The 24,413-nt window shown below is 38.4% G+C and overlaps 1 protein-coding gene across 2 annotated transcripts in view; it reads right to left on the bottom strand.

The window, feature by feature from the left end:
* LOC136839429 (OTU domain-containing protein 7A-like) overlaps positions 1–24,413 on the bottom strand; it is a 105,575-nt gene that overhangs the window by 72,112 nt on the left and 9,050 nt on the right. The window contains exons 1-3 of one of the 2 annotated variants that reach the window (XM_067105475.1): positions 19,116–19,267; positions 13,553–13,635; positions 7,852–9,126 (exon numbers count right to left, since the gene is read on the bottom strand). In XM_067105475.1, the coding sequence (XP_066961576.1) occupies positions 7,852–9,126; positions 13,553–13,628 (1,351 nt within the window). In that variant the 5' untranslated portion in view covers positions 13,629–13,635; positions 19,116–19,267. Of the gene's footprint in view, positions 1–7,851; positions 9,127–13,552; positions 13,636–19,115; positions 19,268–24,413 lie in introns of those variants that run through there. The other variant, XM_067105474.1, reaches the window with a different exon arrangement.

Genomic DNA, 24,413 nt, shown 5'->3' with positions numbered 1-24,413 from the left:
GCTTGGGGATGAAGCTGGCCTTCACTTAACTGATTCTAACTTCCGTCTGTGACAAAAATATGAGAAGTTCATCAACATGTGAAGGAAGTTACACCTTTAAAGGCACTGAAGAAGTTACACCTTTAAGGATGCTATGGCTCTATACCTTAAGGGTATCATAATAAGTGAATACCCTTAAAAGAGCCCAAGCCAAAACAAAGGTTGAAAGTACGTAATATTCCTGGGAAAAGGCCGCTGCCAGTTTGAAACAGCATCTTGAACTGGCAGACAATTCTGCCTAAGGCAAAGTCGAGGTACTTCCAAAAGTAAGAAGTCCCTTCTCTCTCTGATAGGTACTTGTGCCATACCCATCAAAATGTCTAGTAAAAATGGGTTTGTAACAAAAACTCAATAGGGGAGAGAGGTTGAACATCGGTCTAAACTCCTGGTTGTGTTCCCTGGCAGGAACTTGACTATTACACCAGGGAACTGATGTTTTACGACTTCTAATGGTACTTTTCTCCACAATCACTTCTGCCTCTGTTAAGAAGGCCAAATCTGGAAAAAGAAACAGAATTTGTTCAGTGTATTAAGGAAGGGGAGGGCAAAGTCCTAAAGCAGAAGCCTCTTGCTTTTCCACACTACAGGCAAGAGTGGCTGTTCCTTCATCATCACTACAGGCACAGTGAAAAATTAACTCATCATCATTGTACTTGAAAAAATTAACTCTATTGTACTTGAGGGAGAAGGATGGGGTTCGTATCTGCCCCAAACTGAACAAATCTGAAGAGAAAAGCAACTCACAAGCAAATCTTGTTTCAAGGAAAGGGAAGAGAAAGACAAAGTATTTCTCCTATGGAGAACAAAGCTCGCCCAGTGGAACTGTGCTGAAGAGTGCCAAGGAGGAGAAACCTACCCTTTGACTCCATTTACCTCTATAACTGCCATCTACTATATAAGAGATGCCTAACACAGTGTACACCATTAGCATAGTACATAACTACAGGTTAAACACTAAGTGGTCTTGAGAAAAGTCACCTCCAGTACGAACATCTCCTCTGACATGAGAGTACTAGCAGGGAAGAAGTTTGCACAATCAACTGGAGACAAAGGCTCCTCCCAACCCACAGATCAGGGTGTTAACCCTCTCCAAACACCAAGTGCTAACTGTGACTAATGCGAGCCTGGGAACTGCCTCTGGAGTATACCTGAAGGTCAATACATATATGAAACCAAGGGCTAGAATGTATATTGTCATGAAAAGTGAAAAAAAAAAAAAAAAAAAAAAAAATTACTAAACTGCAAAAGGATTCAATTTGTTTGTGCCATAATGTTCATGTGAGGAGAGGAGGGAGGGCTCCAATCATGAAATTATTTATATAAGTAACTTACCAAGTAATTACATTGCTGATTCCCACATTGACAGGAGGTGGGATGCATGAAAAAAATCTATCCCAAAACATTAATAATGGTAATGAATTTGAGATGAGAAAGGATTGCTAGCATTAAAAAATGCCAGTTATTTTCTTACCTGATAAGGGAGCTGCTGCAGGAAGGTACTGCCTCTATTGGCGCTCTCCTTATCGTATAGTGGCACGGCGGTATAGCTGAGGCTCGCCTACACTATTTTAGTGGGTACCTTGTAGCAAGGAGGATTCCAATTGCTGACAAAGGTAATAATGTTGCCTCTACCCTGCCCAGGGTGCAGTACAGAAAAAACTACAATGAAATAAACATCACCTAATACAGTACCATAAAAAGTTAAAAACCACTGCCCAACTACGAAGGACTGGAGGGCACTCCAGCACACTGTACCCTCAGGCTCCCTTAAAAACTCAACCACTTCAAAATCAAGGCAAAGAAAGGAAGGAAGGACTGCTTCCTACGCTTCTTCCCCCAACACCATGCCAGCCACTGAAAACGGAACAAAGTACTGCAATTATCGTAAACTGTTTCAATTTCCTTCAAATAATGAGTTGCAAAGACCGACTTACATTTCCAAAAAGTCGCTTGCAATATCAAGGAGAGAGAGACAAATTACGCTTGAATACCGATGTGGCTACAGCCCTAATTTCATGAGCTCTCACTCTACACAATGGAAAGAACTCATCTTCAACAGAAGAATATGCTTCCAAGATGAGGTCTCTAAGGAAGAATGCCAGGGCATTCTTTGAAAGTAGCCAGAAGGATTCTTAACAGAACACCATAAGGCATTTGAAGGACCAAGAATCTTTGTTCTGTGAAGATAAAACCTTAGAGCTCTCACAGGACACAATACTCTCTCTTCCTCATTTGGGCCTACAATCTCGGACAAGCTTTTAATTGCAAAGGAACGAGGCCATGGATTGGAGCTGGACTCCTTCTTGGCTAGAAATCCTAAAGAGAAGGAACAGACAGCATTCTCTTGGGAAAACCCCACTCTTTTGTCTATTGCATGGACCTCACTGATTCATTTTGCAGTCGCTAAAGCGAAGAAAGAGGGACTTTCTAGTTAGATCTCTCAGGGAAATCGAATGCATAGGCTCAAATCGGAGACCAGACAAACATTTAAGGACCACGTCCAGGTTCCATGGCACTACTGCTACCTCTCTCCGTCTCATAGTGTCAAACAATCTAATTAGATCAGATAAATCCTGATTAGAGGAAAGGTCCCCTCCCCTATGTCTGAAGACAGAGCTTAACATGGCCCCACAACCTTTAATCGTCGAGAATGACAGGTTCCTGTCGGTCTTAAGATATAGTAGAAAGTCTGCTATTTCGGCTATAAATGTCTGAGAAGACGACACTGTGCTTGCTGCACCATTCTCTGAAAATCATCCACTTAGCATTCTCTCAGAAAATCATCCACCTAGCCTTTGGCAATATATCTCCATCAGAGGACTGTCACCTGGGGCCAGAGTAGACAATCCCTGATGAAAACGCCAGAAGTGGGGTTGTTTTAGCAGATGAGGTTTTTGAGGTAGCAACCTCAGGAGGTCTGTGAGGAGGTCAAGAAGATCTGGGGACCATTCCTTCACTGGCCACAAGGTCACTATTGTCATTGACAGATTTTGGTGAGTTTGGAATTTGTTGATTACCTGTCTTATCATTCTGAAGGGGGTACACGCATAAAGGTGACTGTTTGACCAGTCCTGAAGCATGGCATCACTCGTCCACGCTAAAGGATCCGGAACTGCCAAGCAAAACAGAGGGGAGACGATGGTTTCTGGAAGTCGCGAACAGGTCTATGACCAGAGTCCCCCACAACTTCCAAAGATCTGAGCAAACATGAAGATCCAGAGTCCACTCTGTACATAACACCTGCCTTCGGCAACTTAGCTTGTTCGCCAGAGCACTGAACTTCCCTGAATGAAATGAGTAAGAAGCTTGACTTGAAATTGCTCTGCCCAAATCAGAAAATCCCTTGCCATCTTGTAAAGGAGAAAGAGTGTGTCCCCCCCTTGATTTTTGATATACGCCAGGGCAGTCGTACTGTCATCGAGTGCACTGTGATTGTCTTGTTGTACAGTTCTTTGAAAAATTGTAACCCCTGATAAACTCCCTTCAACTCCTTAACATTTATGTGCCAATTTCTTTGTTCCAAAACCAAGCCCCTGAAACTTCCTTGTCTCCCAACAGAGCTCCACAACCTAATTTTGATGCGTCTGAGAAGCAGTCTAGGTTGGGGTTCAATGGAAGGAGAGATTTCCTTTGCAACAACCTTCCTTCTAAGCTCCACCAACGCAGATCCTCTTTTATCTCTGGAGTTACTCGGAACACAAAAGAATCTGGGTATTTTTTCCTGTTCCAATTGATTCTTAAGAAGAATTGGAGTGGTCACATATGAAGTATGCCCAGGAGTAAAAATTGTTCTATGGACGACAACATCCCAAGAAGAATCACCCATTCGTTGGCAGAGCATTGGTCCAGAAGAAATCTGTACACTATCTTGAGGCAAGGCTGTATTCTCTTCAGTGAGGGGAAAACCTGACAACTCTGAGAGTCTATTATCATCCCAAAATAAAGAATCCGTTGTGCCAGAATCAACTGAGACTTCTGAATGTTGATCATCAATCCCAGCTCCTGGGCTAGAAGAGTCTTTTGAAGGTCCTCTGAACATTTCTCTTTCAATTGGGCCTGAAGTAGCCAATCATCCAAGTAAAGGGAGATTTTGATTCCCATCAGATAGAGCCATTTTGCTAAAGGAGTGAGCACTCTGGTAAACACCTGAGGCACTGTCGATAATCCAAAGAATAGAGCACAGAACTGGAATACTTTGTTCCCAAACATGAACCTCAGAAACTTCCTCGATTCCCGATGTACTGGGTCGTGGAAGTACGCATCTTGCATGTCTATACATGTCATCCAGTCTCCCTGGCGGATGGATGAGATGACGGTTCGATTTGTCTCCATCTTGAACTTTGTCTTCTGAGTGAAGACATTCAATGCGCTGACGTCCAGGATGGGCCTCCCGCCCCCTGAAGCTTTGGGGACCACTAGGTGCCCATAAGGACCTTAACAGAAGAGGCTATTGGGCAATAGATTCAACAATCAATTCGAATCTTTTATCAATTTTACACTCAAGGCTGGCAACGGTGCTGGGTTCGGAAGTGAGAGAGCCGGGTAGGGGAGCAGGTTGCATAGCAGGGGAACTGGGTATGGGATCAACAGAAATAACAGGAACGTCAATCTCAACATTAGCATTATCAATATCATGATCAACAGGAGATCCCTGACTAGCTAAAGACTTACTAATCCGTCTGGCTGTCACTTTTCTCTTTTTGTCTCTAGCCAGTTTGTTTAAATGAGATCTTAAAAGTTTTCCACTTCTTACTGTCCCAGTCTACACATTCATTACATCGAAAGTCTTCTGAACAAATTTGTCCCCTACAATCCATGCAGATAGAATGTGAATCCTAAGATTCCTTAGTCAAATGTGCATTGCAGCCTTTGCTGCAAAACCTACAGCCAGTGGAAAAACGTCAACTAAAGTCACAATCAGTAAATAAGGAAAGTTGTAATAAAGAGAATCACAATAAAGGTAAAAAATCAGTCTAACTCTATCTAATAATGCTGAAAGGCTATCAGAGCAAGAATACTTCACCAAATACAATGAGAAATCAATAGGAAAGACAAATTCCAAAATCAGAGCTGCTGCTAAAAGCTGGTGTACAGCCATTAGCTGGCAGAAACAAACTGAATACTTTTGCTAGTTGTTCCTCTCTTACCCTGAAAGTGGGCAGGGTTAGTCATCTAGCCAAACAAAATAGCACGACCCACAAATTTCAAAATTTTTAGCTGCCGGTTAATAGAAGCTATAACATTGTAATTACTTGGTAAGTTACTTATATAAAATTAGTATGCATACATACAATAAAATATATAAAACTGGCAGAAAAAGTTATGAATTAACAAAATTTAATGAAACATTTTGAAACCCCACAATATCATTCACTAAAACTGGTGAATTGAAGTGCGGAGCATGTTGTTCCTCAAAATCTCAATAACTATGAGCATTTACTTTTACTATTACACTCAAATGTTTATGTTTAAGACTCAAATAATGAAATTAATTTTTATATCTATAAATATTTGTTATCCAAAAAAAAAATATATATATTTCCTCCGTATTTGAGTGACACTGTTCATGACATCACTCATCATGTGAGTGGGAAAACAAACCACTGAACACAAATCAGTGTTAACAAGATGGGTCTTCACTGGTGGCATTCCAGGAAGACAATGTAAGCTTTAATTAAAATTACATGAAGAAGGAGTTATGTAGGTAAAGCTTGAATAAAAAAAAACTAATACAGTATGTATGTAGCATTTAAAAAGGGTAGGACTAACAGTCCAAGTGAAAAGGAGTCACTCAAGGTGAATTTTAGCTGTTTTTTTTATTGTAAGCATGTCTTAACACTCATACTGCTTCATTTAACAATGTTCCTTTCATAAGAATAAAGGCTGTATTGTCAGAATGTCTATCGTAAGAATTGGGCATTTATATTATTACTATAGTCTATTATACAGATTAGACCTTTTTACTTCTCTTTACTGGCCCATTACAAAAATGACACGTTATCATTATAAGTCTATTACAGCGAAGGTCCCGTATTCGCGGGGGATGCATCCCACATCCCCCTGCCAATAGCTAAAATCTTTATATCACTAGAGACCTATCATGAATACTTAAAACCCCTCTAAAAACACTTAGAACTGCCAATTTTGATAGTTTAAACACAGAAAAACCCTGTAAAAATGCATATACCTGAGTATTTCAATAGTTTTATCACAAAAAAGTGCCTTTATTCATGAAAATTATATGAAAATACAATAATTAGTGAATATTTCTCAGTGAAAAATAACACGAATGGGTGAATTTTTTTTTTAGCGAATAATGGCTAGATATGTTCCACAGAGAAACCTGCGAATGCATGAGTCCTTCCCGTTTGAATCATGAGAACTAGACTGTAAGTTTTAAAATTCAGGGGGTTTACTGTATAAGGATTTGATCTTTATGTCACTATAGACCTATCATATGAACTGGATATTTGTATCAGTACAGGTCTATTATGTATATGAATCTAGGCTTTATTTCATTATAGAGCTACTGTATTACATACGCTGCATATTTTACAGATACAGGCAGTCCCCAGTTTACCACATGGGTTCTGTTTCCGCACATTTTCATATATAAAAAGTTTATGTAACGACTAATGCGCTGCAACCCAAAAAATGGCATAAACCAGATCATCATAATAACAGAGGGATAATATAATGGGAATAAATGATGCTTAAGGTACCGTAAAATCAGGTTAACGATTGCTGTGCTGGGAAAAAAGTAACGTATAAAGCCATTGAATGGTGTGCTTCTAAATTATGGAAATCAGTTTTTATAATTTATCATTATTTTGATCTGTAATTGTTATCTAGCAATTTATAAACAAATACATTTCATTCTGGGGTCATCTGGGAATTACTGTGTCAAACAGTGGTGTTTAGGTGTTAGTATAGCACTGGTAACCATAACCCCTAGGACTTCCTAACCTAACCATCAGATGCAGATTTCAGAAAATGAAAATATATGACACTGGTATAGTTTTCTAGACCCATTTTCCATTAAATTTAAGTTCAATAACTAAAATCCAGACACTGGAATTATCCTGTAAAGAATTTGTAAATCATTCTGCTTAGAAGTGTAAGTGCCATTGACAACACTGCCACCCATATTTTTCACAATTTTCCTAAAAACAACTTTTTCCAGTATCCAAACAAATCAAAAACAGCATAAATAACAACCAATATTCATAAACAAATTTCATGAATGTAAGCAATCAATAATTAATCATTTCCTGTGGCACCCACGAGATGCATAGGGACTCAATGAACTCATGCCACCACATTCTGTCCCGGGCTAACTCCTCAAGATCTCCCCAACACTCGTCTCCTGCTTCCCTCCTCATTGTCCTCAACCATGTCTCCTTTGGCCTACCTCTACCTCTTCTACCAAGGGCAACCCACCCCAGTGTATCTTGTATTATTCTGTCTTCCATACACATGGCCTAGCCACTTCCAGCGTAAGAACCTAACATACTCATCAACCGGGTGCACCCCATTACTTCTCTATTTCTGTTACTTGATATCCTATCCCTCCAATTAAACAATGTAAATAATCTGAAATTTCAATACAAAATAAAGCATTAAAAAAAAATTTACAACAACAGACGATGGCATCCAACAAAAAACTTATCCTATATTCAGTAAAATATAAAGCTAAAGTACTGAGCTACTGCTGCCACAGAAAACTCAAAAGTACTGAGCTACTGCTGCCACAGAAGACTGAAAACCTCTGAAACATTCAAAAGAGAAAACCAGCTTTGTAGAAATACTTACAGTAGTCATACTCCTCCAGGTCAACAGCATCTGTTTTACGTAAAAGAGGTTTGGCAGGGGAACATGGTGCCGAGAGAGAAGGTCCAGTGTTAGATGCAGAAAGCTGAGACATTTCTGGTCGCACTGCACGATCAACATTGTCTTCTGATCTGAGAGCGCTTCTGACATCTTGTTCAGCAGTAGCTGTTCCTTTGCTAGTGTTTATTACCACTTCCCGACGGCAATCACAAGTACAATTAGTATCTCTGTCACTAACACTGTTGAGGTATTCCCTTGATACTCCTAAGCTCGTATTTACAGGCAATTTAGTGTCCTTTAAAGATGCTACATCATTGTTGCTTGAATAAATAATGACACCTGATGGACCAGTGGAAGGCACAGCTGTTAATGAGTATGGCGACGAGTCTTTGGAAGCTGCCTGCACAGTTAAGGGAGGTGATGAATATGACGAAGTACACGTACTGTAATTCGTTGTCTGAATTGAGATGGGTAGAGTCCCTGAGTTGTTCAAAGATGATGGAGAGTAGTCATCTATGTAGATATTATTATTTTTATTAGGGTTATTATTAGGATTATTCACACTTATTATACAGCTACTATTTATAGTAATTTGTGAGAGAGAAGAGATGGCATCATGAGGTGAAAAGGAAGCTCGCGTAGTGCTGTCATGTACAGCACCATTCTGACTGTCTATTAAGTTGGCAGAAGTGCCCCGGACTTTTTCAATCAGAAGTGCATTCTTGGCATTGCCACTCTGAGGTTTCAATGAGCCCCTATTTATATTAGGCACAGAAGCTGTTGGTGGGGAAACACAAGGAGAACAATAATCAGATACTGGACAAGAATTATGAGTTTGTGTGAGCATGCCACAAGTTTTCTGTATAGGGGGTAAACTACCTCTTGAAGAATTCATTCCTTTCTGATTTAATGACTCTACCAGTACATTTGCTAAAGGGATAACATCTGGTCCCACAGGTGGTAATGGATGAGACGATGGTGCTACTTGCCCATCATGATATAATTTTGGAAGAGCACCAACTTTCCTAGCTCTAGGAGGTGGAAGAGGAGCCAACTTGGATCCACCATGTCGACCTTCACCTTTGTGTCTGTCTGGATTGGGCTTCAGATCCAGATTAGGTTTTGGTGCAACAGGAGGCTTGACTGAAGTACCAGGGTTTGAGGGGACAGGTCTAATTTGTCCTGAGAGATGGAAGGAAGTGGGCCCTCGCAGCACCGTATACATCTGCATAGCAGTCCTCACATCCCAATTTGCTCCTAAGAGAAACAAGTAAATAAAGTGAAACACAAAACAAATGTAGATAATGCAGTTGGCAGTATTTTTCAAAATCCAAAGTGTATTTACAACTATTCAATCAACAGTGATTTAAACAAAAATACAAGCATACCAAGCATATACTATGACCTTTAAATCAATGCAAATCTAGTACAAATGTTTACCTACGTTCATGCCTACCGCAGATGGGATCTGAATCCCCATCTTTGCTTAACATGGACAATGATTTATAATTGACTTACAAGGAACTAACACAGATAAAGTGGGATGTATTTCTAACAACTTGGCTGGTAAACTTACCATTAAATTCAATAAACAAACACTTCCACAATGAAATGTACTAGTTATGCAGATATGGGATATATATATACTGTACAGTACATTGTGCCCAGGTATGAAAGAGCTTAAAGGAATTTACATGGAAATGGGGAAAGAGGGTAAAGGTGGGTGGCAAAGGCAAAATGTGTAAAAGAAGCATAATATATAAATAAAAAAACAAAGAAATGAAACTGAAAAGACAAGAATAGTGGGGCAATGGAGGCAATATTCTTAAAACTACTGAACATAGAAAATGAACATGAAGTGAAGGATGTTGACGCATGACAAGATGGATCAACACAGAATGAGACATCTAAAAAAATTAATGTTCATGGGAAAATGAAAGCAGAAAGGGTCCAGAACCATCAGGAATAACAAGTGATTCAAAAAAAGCAGCTGGAGAATTAGTCTTTCCTGGGAGCAGACCACTCCAAAATCAACCATTGTTCCCTTGCCTTCCACTGCCCTGAATTAGTTCTCTGGAATGAGGGTATACTCTAGTGGACTCGTCTGCCAATTTTCTATTCCTCCTGTTTTTTTTAATGTGTAATGGGCAGGCTTATATAAAGGTTAAGGTTCAACAGTTCCTCCTTGGCTTGAACATGATGGCTCTATCCTCACTATCCAAAAGAATATGCAAACTTTTTGTCTGTGTTTGAAAGTAAGCAAAGCAATGAGAAACTCAATACACCTCGTTCCTGTTTTCCAAAAGCTGAAACTAGTTTGGCTTCCTGGTCCTGTGAAACAAATTTTTTACTCAATCTTGATGCCTCTGAAGGTGAAGACCCAAATGGTGTTTTCTTTAGTTTGTTGAGAAAACTGCTGATTACTTAGCTCCAAAGCTGTGTTTTTTCACAATTTACCAAGACAGGATTCTTTTTTGCACTTGTTAAAGAACTGGTAATGTTACTAAATTAGGTAAATTAGATTGGTGTAGCTCTTATTCCTGCTGAATACCATCCACATCCCAGAACTCAAGCAATATTTGGTGGATTGTCTAGTCAATTCTAAGCCTTGCTTTTTCTTCTGTGTGATTAAATACCACACAATTTTCTGGAAGTTTTAATCCTGCTGTGACAAAGTTTTGGAATGATCTCCCTAATCCTTTAGATGAATCATGGGAACTACAGAAGTTCAAACTGGAGCAAATACTTTTTTGTTGAGCAGGTTGACATGAGTCTCATTTCACACTTTACTTGTTACTGTCTTACTCAGTTTACTTTATTTACCTAATATGTTCTTGATCTTATTTGTATTTCTCAGTTATTTCTCTTTAATAGTTTATTCTTTACTTTTCAAATTCTTATTCTGGAGTGGGCTGCTTTCCCTGCTTTCCCTACTGAGTCTCTTAGGCTCATAGCATTCTGCTTTTACAACAATTGCAGATTGGCTTATAATATAAAAAACAAATGGTGAGCTGATCAATTACCCATTCATGAAAGCATGATAAGATGGATAGATGAACTGGAGAAAAGTATTACAACAATAACATAAAATGTAACATGCTCTGCTGTGTGAATTCCACAGGGAAATAATACTGCAGAAGCATATACAATATTGGAAGTGCTCAATGAAAAGCTTAGAAAAATTTTTGTATTCAATGGCCATTTCTTTGGCTTCATACCAGAAAAATCAACAACTGAGGTGGCCCTTACTGAAGACGTCCCATGCAAAACTGATTTTTTACCATAAATTTAAGGATCCCAAAAAGGCATCTGGCAGAGTACTAAGACCAGTATTTGCATTGATATTGTGAAAGCAGAGGCTGCCAGAAATACTTGTTGAGCTGGTAATGTCACATACAGTAATCTTGGTGCAAAATTAGAGAAAAGAGAGTGGAAGATATATTTGGTGATTTTTAAATAAATTTTTGTTCCTGTAAAAGTTCAGTACACTGCTCAGTAGGGGAGGCACCAGTGAGGTATTATCTACAGATGACCTAGCTTTAACAGTAGAAAAAGTCTGGAAGACAGAGACAAAAAAAAAAATAAAGTTTGTGGTGACTGGAAAGAAAGCAACGGTAAAAGTATAACTGACAAAGAGCCATGTTGATGCTGTTGGAGAGATGTAAATGTGTATTAAACACTACGTATGGAGTGCAATAGATGTCACATATGCTCAGGGCAGGGAGAAAAATACATGAGTAACATTTTCAATACATGAAATGTACAAGAAGCAATAAAAAGAAAGACAAGGGTGGAAGAGAACCACCTTGTGGTTGAAGGAAAAGCCTTGGAAGACAGAACATTCCTGATATCTTAACACTGCACTGGACAATGGACTGAGAAGGCAGTGAGAAATTGGGTAGCAAAAGCCTGGAAGAAATGGGCTTTTTGCCTGGAAAAAATAGTAAGAGATTGCTAAACTACTGATAAGACTAATGTATCCCACGAGTACACAGAAAAAAAGCTTGCTGCAAATACAGTATATGACCTTTTCTACACTATGCAGCATTGTCAAGGGCACTTACAAAAAAAACAAATGAGGTTTTGAACATAAGTACCTACAAAATTCTGAGATTTGTGGTTGGTGCGCATTAATATGATTGTGTTACCAGTGAAGTAGTAGTGGTGGAAAGATAGTGGTGAGAGTGGAAAATGCAACGAGATCTCAAACACTATGATGGTTTGGATGTGTGATAATGTAATGAGCAAAAAACACTAAGTTCTGTGAATGTTACAAAAATATCTTAAATTTTTATATTGAACTTTAAAAATTCATATAGATTTATTGTTAATGATTTTTTTTATTGTCAGTTAATAGTCTGCTCCTCCTAAAATACTATTTTTTCCATATTCTGACAACCATTGTAGAAACAAAAACATTTGGATAGCTTCTTACAAAATTAGGAGTAACCCATTAACATTTTTCTTTTATTTTAAAGTTTGTTAACAATAAATTACATATGTGATACAGTATACTGTACATAAATTTTCATGATCTTTTGTTTTTAATAGTTTTTCACAAGCTTTGCTTCTTATACGGCACCCAGTTTGAGGCCTTACTTGAACAAGGTTAACGAGTCAACGACCCCAAAAGGATTGTTGTTTTGACAATTTTAATATTGTATCAGCTGGCAGGACATACCCTCTAGTACTCCTATGTTGGGATACAGAGGCTGTGCATTTCATGAGTATAATTTAGATCTGATACAAAAGTGAGAGATGAATATGTGTATGAAAGTGCAGTGAATGAAGCATGAGAGTTGTTGGGTCTAATTTTCATGCTTAATAATAGTAAATGTACATATAAAGCTTGATTTTATTCAATACTACCACTTCTGTCTACTATAACTTTTTTTTTGTAATTTGTTCCAACAACAACAAATCCTTGGAGTTAGTTGTCTAGTAAAACTATTCAAGAAGGCCTGTAATACCCTGATGGTTGTCCACTGACCCCTTGTTAAACAATGGATGGTGCTCACTATCTGAGGCTATGCTACAATAAGAGGGGAAGACGAGCAGTTATTCAGAAAAAGTAGCAGCTAGGGAAGTAGAAGGATGAAAACCAGTATGAAGGGCTAAAAATCATGGACAAAGGCTATAGAGGAAAGACAATTCCAGATGGAAATTCGCCAGAAAGTGCACTACAGAGAAGAGAGCTGAGCAATCATATCCCACATCTAACCAGGTAAATAGAAAATTTGACATAAAATGATGATGATGGTTCCACTGCCAGGTACCTCAAGAGAAAATTGCTAGAAAATTTGGGTCTAAATATGACATAGCCTTTAAGGCTGTATCAGTCCATCTGAAATGAAGAGGTTTGTTAAATAAACAGAGTACTGTAGTGTTTATCTTCATTTACAAATTTTTCTATCTGGGAAATTTATGGTGGATGCTCAGACACAAAAAAGTAATGGAAAACTAATGCTAGAGTAAGAACAAAGTCTTCTTTGGAAATAACAAATCCAGTTACTAACAAATAAACAGCAAATTACAGTATAAGAAACAGTACTTGTTTGAATTATACAGTGCAATAAGCAAATTATACTACAAAAAAATATGAAATACCTGTAAAACTAAACAAATTAATTGCACAGCAAAACACTCAACCATTCTAAAATTACAGAGATCATTAAATACATACTTTGAAGAATCTGTCGGGCAAGGATAGGCTCAGCTCGTGTGTGGGAGATGAACTCCCTCATCTTTTCATCCTCCATCTTACACCTGTGGAATAAATTACTTATGAAGAAAAAAATATTTTAGACATATTACCTAACCATGAAATTTTGAGAAAGAAGAGAGAATATCTACTTGTCCACCTACTACAAAAAGGGGGAATTTTTTACAGTCTACGACTTTGCAGAAGTTAACTTCTTAAACAAAAAAGTTTTCAGTTATTCATTAAAACTCTCAGTGCCAAAATTTATTCCAATAACAAACTTAAAACCTTAAAAATTTTTATTTTATTTATAAAACAGCAATTTTATTTATAAAATAGCAAATTTTTATAGTAATTTGTATTTTTCTAACATTCAAACCCTAAGGTTTTTACGTAAGATTTAGCTTGCGGATGCAAGCTGGAACAGCTATTTAACTCTCAAAAAAGGTCATTAATTACCAATGGTAGGGGGGGAAGCCCAGCCCACTTGTCAGCCTATGCTCCACTTTACCTCTTGGCCCAGGTATCAGAATAAGGGGTGGCTGAGGTGGGCTGTAAATTTAAAGACCTTCAGGTTTGTATGTTAAGAAAAATACAAATTACTTTAAAAATTTGCTATACAAACCTTCAGTCTTTACACAGGAGACTAACCGACTGGTTGGTTCTACCCACCCGGGAATACCTCTAGCTTGTTGGACATATGGGATGTTGCAACTGCCAGAGTTCTGGGCTTGAAGTAATGAGTTGCATCATTACTTTGAAAAAAGGCTTGGAAGAACCCAAGAGTGCTGGACACAATTAAACTTTCTAATAAGACCAACGGGTTTGATTTAATGTCTATCCCTCTCTCCCCTTGTCTAGAGAAAGGGGGGAACATGCATCTAAACCATCTACACAAGATGAAGGACAGGATGCCCTCATCATGTAGTCACCTGCAAACTCACCCATCCAGCCTGTGACGGCTCGCCACGTGTCTCTCTGTCTTAAGACAGAGATAGCACCTTCTCTCCCACTTACTGAACACCTTAGACAGGATACATGTGTTCCCTAAGGGAGCCAGGTGAGCCACACAACTTGTTGGGCAGCCACAACAAAATCTAAGGAAAAATGTCCAAAGACTTGAGGACAAGTCCCAAAGATAATACATGGTAAATGTGGTCTGGCGTGACCACATATCCGCCTGTATTGCCAACAGGTTCTTCCAGAATGCAAGGGATGGGGCAATGACCATACTTTTGTGATCTCTCACCCAGACCCAACTTGTCTACCTCGTCAGGTATCTCACGAAGCTCGAAAGAGGAGATGCCCATGGACACCTCTTTCTGGGCCAAGTCAGAACCAACCTCTCGAGGTAATACTGCAGCCTTCTAACCGGACAAAGAAGAGTCTCGTTCCAATCATACCTACAAAGTCCTTTGAGAAGGGATCGAAAAGGACTCAAATCCGGTGTCTGGGACCCATGGACTCTGAGTCTCAGTTATAAAATCCGGGACCAACTTGAAAATAACAGTAACCAATTCCATTCTTCTCAAGTTCTTAGCATCGAAGGCCATGAAGCTCGCCTCCTCTCTGTGCCAAAGCTAGGATAAGCAAAGAAAAACAGTCTTAGAGTCAGAACTCTGTCTGACAATGCTCCCAACAGCTCATGCAGCGTACCAGCTAGGCTAATTGAAATGAGAATTGCAACCCATGTGGGGGCCTGAGTTCCCAGGTGGGCAAGACTGTTCAAAACTTCTCAGAAGTATAAAGAGCCCTCACGGGTACAAGATCTATTTCCTTCAACTGAAGGACTTGGCCAAAGGAAGCTCTATAGCCCTTAATGGCCAAACAAAGAGAAGTTTCTCACAGCGAAAAAGGGCAAGAAAGTCCGATACCTGCTGAATAGAAGTTCTGATTGGAGAGATACCCTGTCAACTACACCAACTACTGAAGACAGTTCATTTCTCCTGGTACACAGCCACTAAATATTCTGAAGTTACCCAGACATCTCCTTGTTATGTGCCAAGAAACAACCTTCTCACTCACAGATGCTGGATAGTCTCAAGCATGAAGTGTCATCACCTTCACTCCCTGGTGATACCTCTCAATGTACGGCTGACACAGATGGCTGTGACATGGGGAGTTGCTCTTGTAAAACAGAGCCAGCAGGTCTAGGAACCACTGGGAGCTACCAGAGTCAAACAAAAATTCAGGGTGCTCAGAGCCCAGTTGATCACCTAACAAATCAGACAGAAATGGAAAGGCACGGAGTAAGCCTCTAAAAAGTCCCCTGGGTGCTGGAAAAATGTCCCCCATCGCCACCCATAGTCCACCACAAATGAGTCGTACCCCGGTAACTTCTGTTGTTCCAGTTACGGAGAAATTATGGCTGGGACTCCTCATACCTCAAAGTCTCTCTGCAATGTCTTGGTACAGGGACGATACCATCCCTATTATCAGGCTCTGGCGACTGAGCTTGTCTACACCCATTTTGAGACCCTGGAATGTACCTGGCTGACAGCTCCTCCAGGTGTGCTACTGCCTACTCAATTACCTGCACCATCAACCTGTGAGGCTGGAGGGAAACCAGTCCCCCCTACTCATTGACATATGCCTCTACTGTAATGTTGTTGCTTGTCAATAAAATGGAGTGCCCCACCAATTGCCCATTGGTGGGGAGAAATCTGGGTATCCTCTAAACTGACTGGTAAGTTTGCCCAACCAAGGAATGTCATCTTCCTGGTCTGCCAGGAGCAAAGGAAGAATGACCCCACACTTCTAGCATGCTGCCCATATGGGATGTCTCAGTTGTTAGACTTCTGTACGATTAAGTAATGAGTTTGTAAAGCAATTAATTAACCAGGCTGTAAGAACCATGAGAGAACAAAATGTCTCAGACAATAAAACAGTCATCCATCAATTGATAGATTGTCGTATTGTTTATATATTCTTCTCATTCTTGCCTAGAGAGGAGATTACATGTATAACTAATTATTAAAATAGTTAACCAGACCACTGAGCTGACTATCAGCTCTCATAGTACTGGCCCGAAGGATTAGGATGAAATACCAGGTCTAGGCCATAGGCCAAGCACTGGGACCAAATATGTCATTCATTGTGGTGAGACAAAGACGACGACAAAATAGAAATAAGAAAGCAAGCAAATAAGAGTAACAAACTACTCATCCAAGTTCTCCAACAATCACACAGGATAAACAGTAAGTGAAGCATGTCTGTTGTATATGGTGGCAGAACAAAAAATGAGCAGTGGCATACAGTGAGTGAAGGGTATTCTGCTGCTCACGCCCCATCTCCACCCATTAACTACCTTGTTACCAAGTTCAATGATCACTCCAGCTCATGGTTATGGATACTCCTATTTAAAAGGCGATGGTTTGTAGTTCATTAGACAAAAACTTTTTCATATACCTGTGTGGTCTAGGTCTACACTAGTCCACTTTGAATTTAATAAATAAGGTACACAGTGCTGTGATAGACAACAGTGTGTTGAACCAGATGTTAATTTCTTGTAAACAATTTAGCCATATTTACAACCTTACAACTTACAGTTTGAGGATGCATTATGTTTCTCCAAAACTGATGATGAATTGTGCAAACTGTTATTTCAAATAGGCTCACTAGGCAATTTCAGAGGTTAGCACTATGTATGTAGCCTAATTTGGGCAGCATGCATTATGTGTGTGATAATTCAACTCACAATGGCAACCCCGTATTTTAGAACCAGATGAATGTGAATATAGAAACTAAGAATGGGAAAACAAATATTGTTAGTATTTTTTCTCATGTTATTAGGTAATTCTAATTCTAGGGGAAGAACATGTTGCTTGGATACTTTTCATTAAGTAACAGTACAAAATAGTTATGCATATCATTTGGCTATGCATGCTATCATGTTTGGAGAGTTCACAAGGGCAAAACCCACCCCAGGTTGATCAGGGAAGGGCCCCTACGGGAATGTTAGTTCAAATGCTAGTTAGTTTTAGAAGTCGCCTTCTCCATCCCCATCACAAGCCCTGAGCCTGTTACAGTATGGTTGCCTTGATACATCATCTCCAATTATTTCTATCAAACATAGCTTCCTCCACTAGATCCTTCTCCAAATCATCCCAAACTTTGTCAGGCTATCTAATCCTTTGCCTCTTTCTCAATATTCTACCTTGACAGGCTAAATCCACGCCCTCTTCATGCCTTCCTCCTCACTCATCTTTGCCACATGCCCAAACCACCTAAATGCTGACTCTTGTTGTATCAGTTAGGTTAGGCCTACATCTGAGGATGGAACCTATGCACGAGTTCAAACAGTCCAGAATGACTTGGTACAATGACGAGTCAGTGTGTTCTTGCCGAACAATGGACCAAGCATCATTTTGAGAAGAAACAGAACAAAAATCATTCTACTTAATTACAATTCATTCTGAATGCTTATTTTCATAAGGCAGTGTTGGGGTAAATGCGTATTTCTGTGGAATGAGAAAGCTAGTCGACATCATCCATCTGAAACTTCAGAACATTTCCATTTCTGGATTAGGGCCAAAAAAAAAAAAAAAAAAAAAAAAAAAAAAAAAAGGTAATGTTTTATAAGTTGCAAAGATTTATTTTTTTGCATGAAAAACCATTTTTGGGTTTTTCATGCACAAATGGCTAAGAAATGATACGGCATTAAAAGAACCTAAAATACCAACCTAACATAACCTACTGGTGTTTACTGGTTACAGTTTTGCTGTATTAGCTATGGTGGGGGTACTGTCTTACCTTATAAGTCGTAATTTGATTAATTTTTTATTTATCATTTGCGCACAGTGTTTATGGGGTTCAAAATAATGAGAATGAAGAGCTCTTTTAAAAAATGTAGGCTACAATTTCATTTCGTGTATTGGCAACTTATCAAATAATACCAAAAAAATGATGACAAGCAAGGTTCACTTTGTTTTCTTCCACAAACAATACTTGGATGTCAGTCTACAAATGTACATACACAAAGAAGACTGCAAGAAAAACAAAGCTGGAGAAGCTGTGTTGGTCTGGTTATTGTTCTAGGAACGAAAATGTCCAAAAATTCCCACAAGCCATTGGCTTTTGACCACCCTAACCTACATCTGGATGCATAGGCCAGTTTCCTTTAGAAATATCCCTGGCACTGACTAGTGCCAACTCCAAATATATTACACTTCATCTCGACTGCCCTAGCTAAAAGACGACTACCATAAGTTGTTAGTCTTTCCTAGGGTAGCCTATAACTAGACTAGGGACCAGAGGAGCCTAATAGCAACCATGGCACGCCCATCAAACTGAACTGACAGTAATCCCACACCGTCAAGTCACCACGTTATTTTAAATAAAAACCTCTGATTAAGGTCCATGATGACATGTTTAGGGAATGGAAATTCTCTGTGGTGTCATTCACATTATTAATACCTGGTTCCCTGGTAGAGTACTAGGGCTGTGAGGAAAGTCTATTGTCTTGCAATTTCAGGACAAGGCCATACTTATAAGGGCCTAGTGGCGAAAACTAAACATTACATCGCAAAACTTCTATGATATATACCTTTGATAAGGCGTCGTGGAGGGATCAGGCACCTAATAACGCAGAATTAGGTCATGGTCGCTGTAAAATACGAAGGGAACTGACATCAATTACGACTTTGTCCTGCATCAGCTGATTCCTTAGTGTCTGCCATGTTATAAATACTTCATCGTCTGGCCTATTTCTCTCTTGGTTCATTTTTTGTTTGACTGAATTGTTTATATCTTTAATGTTCCTACAACAAAACGTCTTTTCATATGTTTATGACAAAAAATAAAGTGGAAATGTTAGATGTATCATTCTTTAAGAATATCAAATGGAGTAGGAAGGGATTAAAAGGCAACTGTGGTTTTGTTCCAATAATAATTTTGCATACTGGTTGTGCTATTCAAGAGCAGAATATTTTTCATTAATTTATATTACCTTTACTGAAAATATTAAGACTACTAAAATCGCTACAGAGATAATTCACCATTATTATAACACATACAGATTACTCATATCTCAACTGTTTAAACTTTGGCGAAAGCTACTTTCCCAGATAAACCTTGAGCATTAGTTAACACCTCTAAATTTTATTTCCCGCATCAAACAGCTGCTTCTAAGCTTACGTGGCTAAAACACCACGTATTGTGCCTATTCATGGCTCTTTGAAAATGTTATGCTCTCCTAAATTGTGAAACATCGAAAACTCTCTCTCTCTCTCTCTCTCTCTCTCTCTCTCTCTCTCTCTCTCTCTCTCTCTCTCTCTCTCTCTCAACACAATCATCAATTTTTTTCCAAAGGGCCCTCATTTCGAATATCTTCGAAATTTTATATTTCGCAAAATCCGGATTATCTATGAGAATTTGCTAGTTCTCTCCTACTTTAATAAAATGTTGCTAGAATTATCTTAATAACTAAAAGATATGAGACCAAGGTAGTATCCAAGTATTAAGATATGCATATACATTACAAGATAAATAACACAGGTTTCTTTATTAGGACCTGTGTTTGTTAAAGGGCCTCTGCAGGACTCCTCTCTGTCCCCCTCATTGTATTTGCAACGACTTTGACTGTCTCACTGCATATTCAAATGAACCTTGCAAAAACTTCTATATCAAATGGTGCCACCCAGAAATACACGATTCTTATGATACCACTCAACACATCACACCTTATACAGTCCTTATCTTTTTTCTGCCGGATCTACACGAGGGATAAACCACCGTTTCCCATTTGCACGTCATAATTTAGTTTCTTGGAGACTCGTAATGTCTAACAGTAGTTAGAATACAAGAAGTTTGACAAAGGGAAAGAAGAAACAATAGTTTTATTACGTTCAAAAGTGAACAGCGGTGGAGGTCACAGTAGCTCTTCTCTCTCTCTCTCTCTCTCTCTCTCTCTCTCTCTCTCTCTCTCTCTCTCTCTCTCTCTCTCTCCTTAATAAACGTCGACATGATGAAACGCCGGAACATAAAACTGGGGGAATAATAAATAAATGCAAATAGCAGGAAATAATTATGATTGAATAAAATTACAAACTGAAAAAATCAAGACATCATAAAATGAATCTCGACAGAAAAATTGCAGAACCTGATGACAATGAACCTTTCGAAACTGATGACTAAAATCAACATGATGGCGGAGACATTCACCGAGAAGTTTGTTAGATGGATAAAAGAAGGAAAGACACTGGAAAACAAATAGGTGATACGGCCACAAAATCAGAGGAAACAACCCAACGAAAAATCAGAACTAAGAGTCTATATGCAGAGCAAGGACGCCAGAAGCAAGACTATGACAGGAGGACCAGAGACTGCCAATTCAAGGTGGGACAGAAAGTGTTAGTGTTACTAACAATGGAGGTATACAAGCTGATGTTGCAGTGGAGAGGACCTTATGAAGTCAAGGAGAGACCCACCCATCCATTAGCCTATCGAAGTTTGTCCCAACATCATTTCTGACACTGTTTTAGGCAAAAGAGCTGTAACAAAAGGGAATGTTAGAAAACCCAAGGGTGGAAGACAAGACGTTCTGAAGGAGTAATTCAACGGATTTGAGGTATTAAAAAATATGAAAAATATTTGATGCATGACTATGATGATTAGGAATGTTAGCCATAACTAATTTTGTTACATTTAGTTTGTAACAAAAAGACGATTGTATCATTACCTCCCATGTCACTTGATGTTCTGAATAGGTGTACCTATGCAAGATAAATAGTAATTAAGAAAGAGGACTTTAGAAGGTAAATATCTGCTTTCTGGAGGATTATTAAAAGAGCTAATTAACGATCACCAATGAGCAGTAGGTCGCCTCATTTGAGCACAGTGCCCTAGATATCAAACATCCATATGCATGCTTAGCGTAAGCAATGCATTGGATACTGATGACTCGGCGACCAGACCCAAGTTCTCTCATAAATGAAAACAATCCCAAACCTCACTCATCCTTAGCTCACAGGGACAATCAAATCGCGTGGCAATGAAAATTTGTTGGCTTTCGCAGGCTTAACTAAGGATCACCAAAGCGGTAGGTCACCAGCGTTAATAGTGAACTACCACAAACTGGGTCTCGTTGCCTAGGGTCACACACCCGAATCTTGAATAGTACTGCTAATTCACCAAAATCGAAGCTTCATCAATAAGTAGATTATATTAACTGGAGAGAGAGAGAGAGAGAGAGAGAGAGAGAGAGAGAGAGAGAGAGAGAGAGAGAGAGAGAGAGAGAGAGAGAGAGAGAGTTTTCAAGAATAGCCTACTGTTATTCATTCGGCATATTGCTGGGATACTACTCGATGAATAGCAATTGATGAGGCAGAAATGATCATAAACACTTTTGAAGATTCTGGATGTGATGTAAGACTTTGAGATTAAAGATTTAATTGAAACACAACTCCGGATGATTATCTCTTGGAAGTTATACGTGTCAATCAGGGATGCTGCTTCTTTTAGATAGAAGCTTTATATTGATTAGAAAAAAAAGCTTCAACAGCACTTTGAATGTCAACATCATCATCAGCAAATTGCAGAAAGGCTAACGTAAATTTCTGAAGTAATGCGAATAATCTACATCGTCATTTAAGTCATTACTCGAACTAAATGGTTTCCTTGACAAGGCAGGTGTTGCTTGACGCTCAATACGCAAATGCTGTTTACTCACACACTTGCCCTCACACACACACACACACACACGCACACGTACATTTGCATGATGAGAGTATGAAAAACCCATGCCATGTATGACGATTTTTCTGCCTCCAAAATGTACCTATAGAGGGAAACAACTTGTCAGTATGTGTAATATTTATCCAACTATTACCACTATTGACAATATTGCACTGACTTTACTAAGCATTCTATCTGCACTCGAAGAGGAAAAAGAAGAGAGACTCCAGCCACAGATTAATGGTTTTGCTTACACCAGAATGTGCTCTCAAGGTCGCTCATAACCTTCTGAAGAAATAGCTGCCGATTCCATTTCCTGAAGCAAAAGCAAACTGAAATTCTTTGCTTACAGATGAAAATATAAACGAAAATACAGATGAGTGATACGAAATATTATGAGAAGAGATGACAAAATTTAATGATACAGCAAGTGGAACATAGAATTTAGCAGTGTTAATAATGGTTTAAAAATAAAAATTGTAAACACTAAGAATTTGTAATAAGAACATGCAACTAAGAAGTTGGACCATTCACGACTTTAATATTCTTCAAACTTCTTTTTTCACAATACAATATTTAGATAAAAATAAAGAACCCGTCCACACATTCTAACAGCACAACCCTGCTATAACCGGTTTTTACTTCTGATGGCCTCCGGTTCATTTCTTGCCGGGAAACGAGTTTCTTTTGTTCTCACATCCTTAAACTGCACTTTTGATTCATTTCATTTTATTCAAACAGCAAAGTGCTCCGAAATGAAGGTTTGAGGAATAAACAAATGAAGATCGGTAAAAAAGATGTCAGGCACTATAAGAAGTCAAAAGGTAAATTTGAAATAGATATTGTTATTGGAGAAAGATCAGACTTTTAAAAATTACTTTCAAATTATGAAAATGGCATGAACTTCACTGCAAAAGTTACCTTTACTAAGTGTTCAACTGTACTATAGATTCCTACATAACCGAAGTTATGTTATATAAGAACTGCATTCATGAAAGTATTTTGTAGAACTAGTATGTCCTTTTATTATTGAGGAATCCACTGTATTCAGACTATCAATATTCGAAAATAGATGTCCTATAAGTAGATCACAGGGAAAATGCTCGAATAATTTAATCAGTAGTGTATCGTCAATGGATGACAAGTGTTTTCTTAATTTTCAAACAATGAACAGAACAAAATGAAGACAAGAACTTCAGATCTTTTTGGAAATTTGTTGAAATTCAACAAAAAAAAAAAAAAAACGAGTCAACGAGAAAGAATAAATCGTCATAAGGTGAGTTAAAACATTTTTAAAATCTGAAGTTTTTAGGTTGTCATCGTCCCCTTCGGAAACTACTGGTCAAATGATGACGATTTTATGATAAAATTGAAATCCAAGATTTGACTGAAAAGTATCAGCCAAGAACGTCAAGAGAATAAGATAACCCAGGTAAAAATGGTCACAAAAACAGCGCCGATGACCCCCATAACAATCCATGCCATTCGTGTTTAGAAACCTACAACTGTATCATAATGAAAAAGAAATATTGAAATTTTTCCCCGTATTTTTTTACCGGCCACCATAAATTAATGTGACTTTTTCCTAGCCAAAATTGTTTTTTTTCCCTGCTTTAAATAATTGTCCATTGATAAATTCAGGATAATTTGAGTGTAAATTCTGCCTGTATTGGGTAGAAGGGATACGTCTATAATTTTGTGTATTTACCTAATGTCCACTACCATTTATCAATTCACCATTTATAACTTGTTGGTACAAATATCAGACTAAACTAAAACATAAACCATATGAAAAACGACCCAAATGTCCTGTCTAAAATGGGATATTTGGAACAAACTATTGTTCTTAATAAAAAAAGATATATAAAGCTATAGAAATCATGATAAAGACGACTCCAACCTACCAAGAGCTTTAATTTGTTCACCTTTTTCAATTTGGTTGAAATATTGAAGGATTGAAAAGTATAATGGACAATATTAAACGACAAGAAGAACCAAATTCGATTTAATATGAAAGGTCAAAAATAATTGTTGAACAGGTTCTAAAATCATAGCACGGCAGATTGACCCAGGTCTAAATATTTACAACTGATATATAAGTTCTTTTCAATTTGGTTGAAATATTGAAGGATTGAAAAGTAGGACAATGTTAAAAGAAGAACCAAATTTT

This window comes from Macrobrachium rosenbergii, chromosome 6 (genome assembly GCF_040412425.1).
Source record: "Macrobrachium rosenbergii isolate ZJJX-2024 chromosome 6, ASM4041242v1, whole genome shotgun sequence".
Taxonomy (NCBI): domain Eukaryota; kingdom Metazoa; phylum Arthropoda; class Malacostraca; order Decapoda; family Palaemonidae; genus Macrobrachium; species Macrobrachium rosenbergii.
The sequence above is the reverse complement of the archived record's forward strand: the minus strand, read 5'-3'. Positions and strand labels throughout refer to the sequence as shown.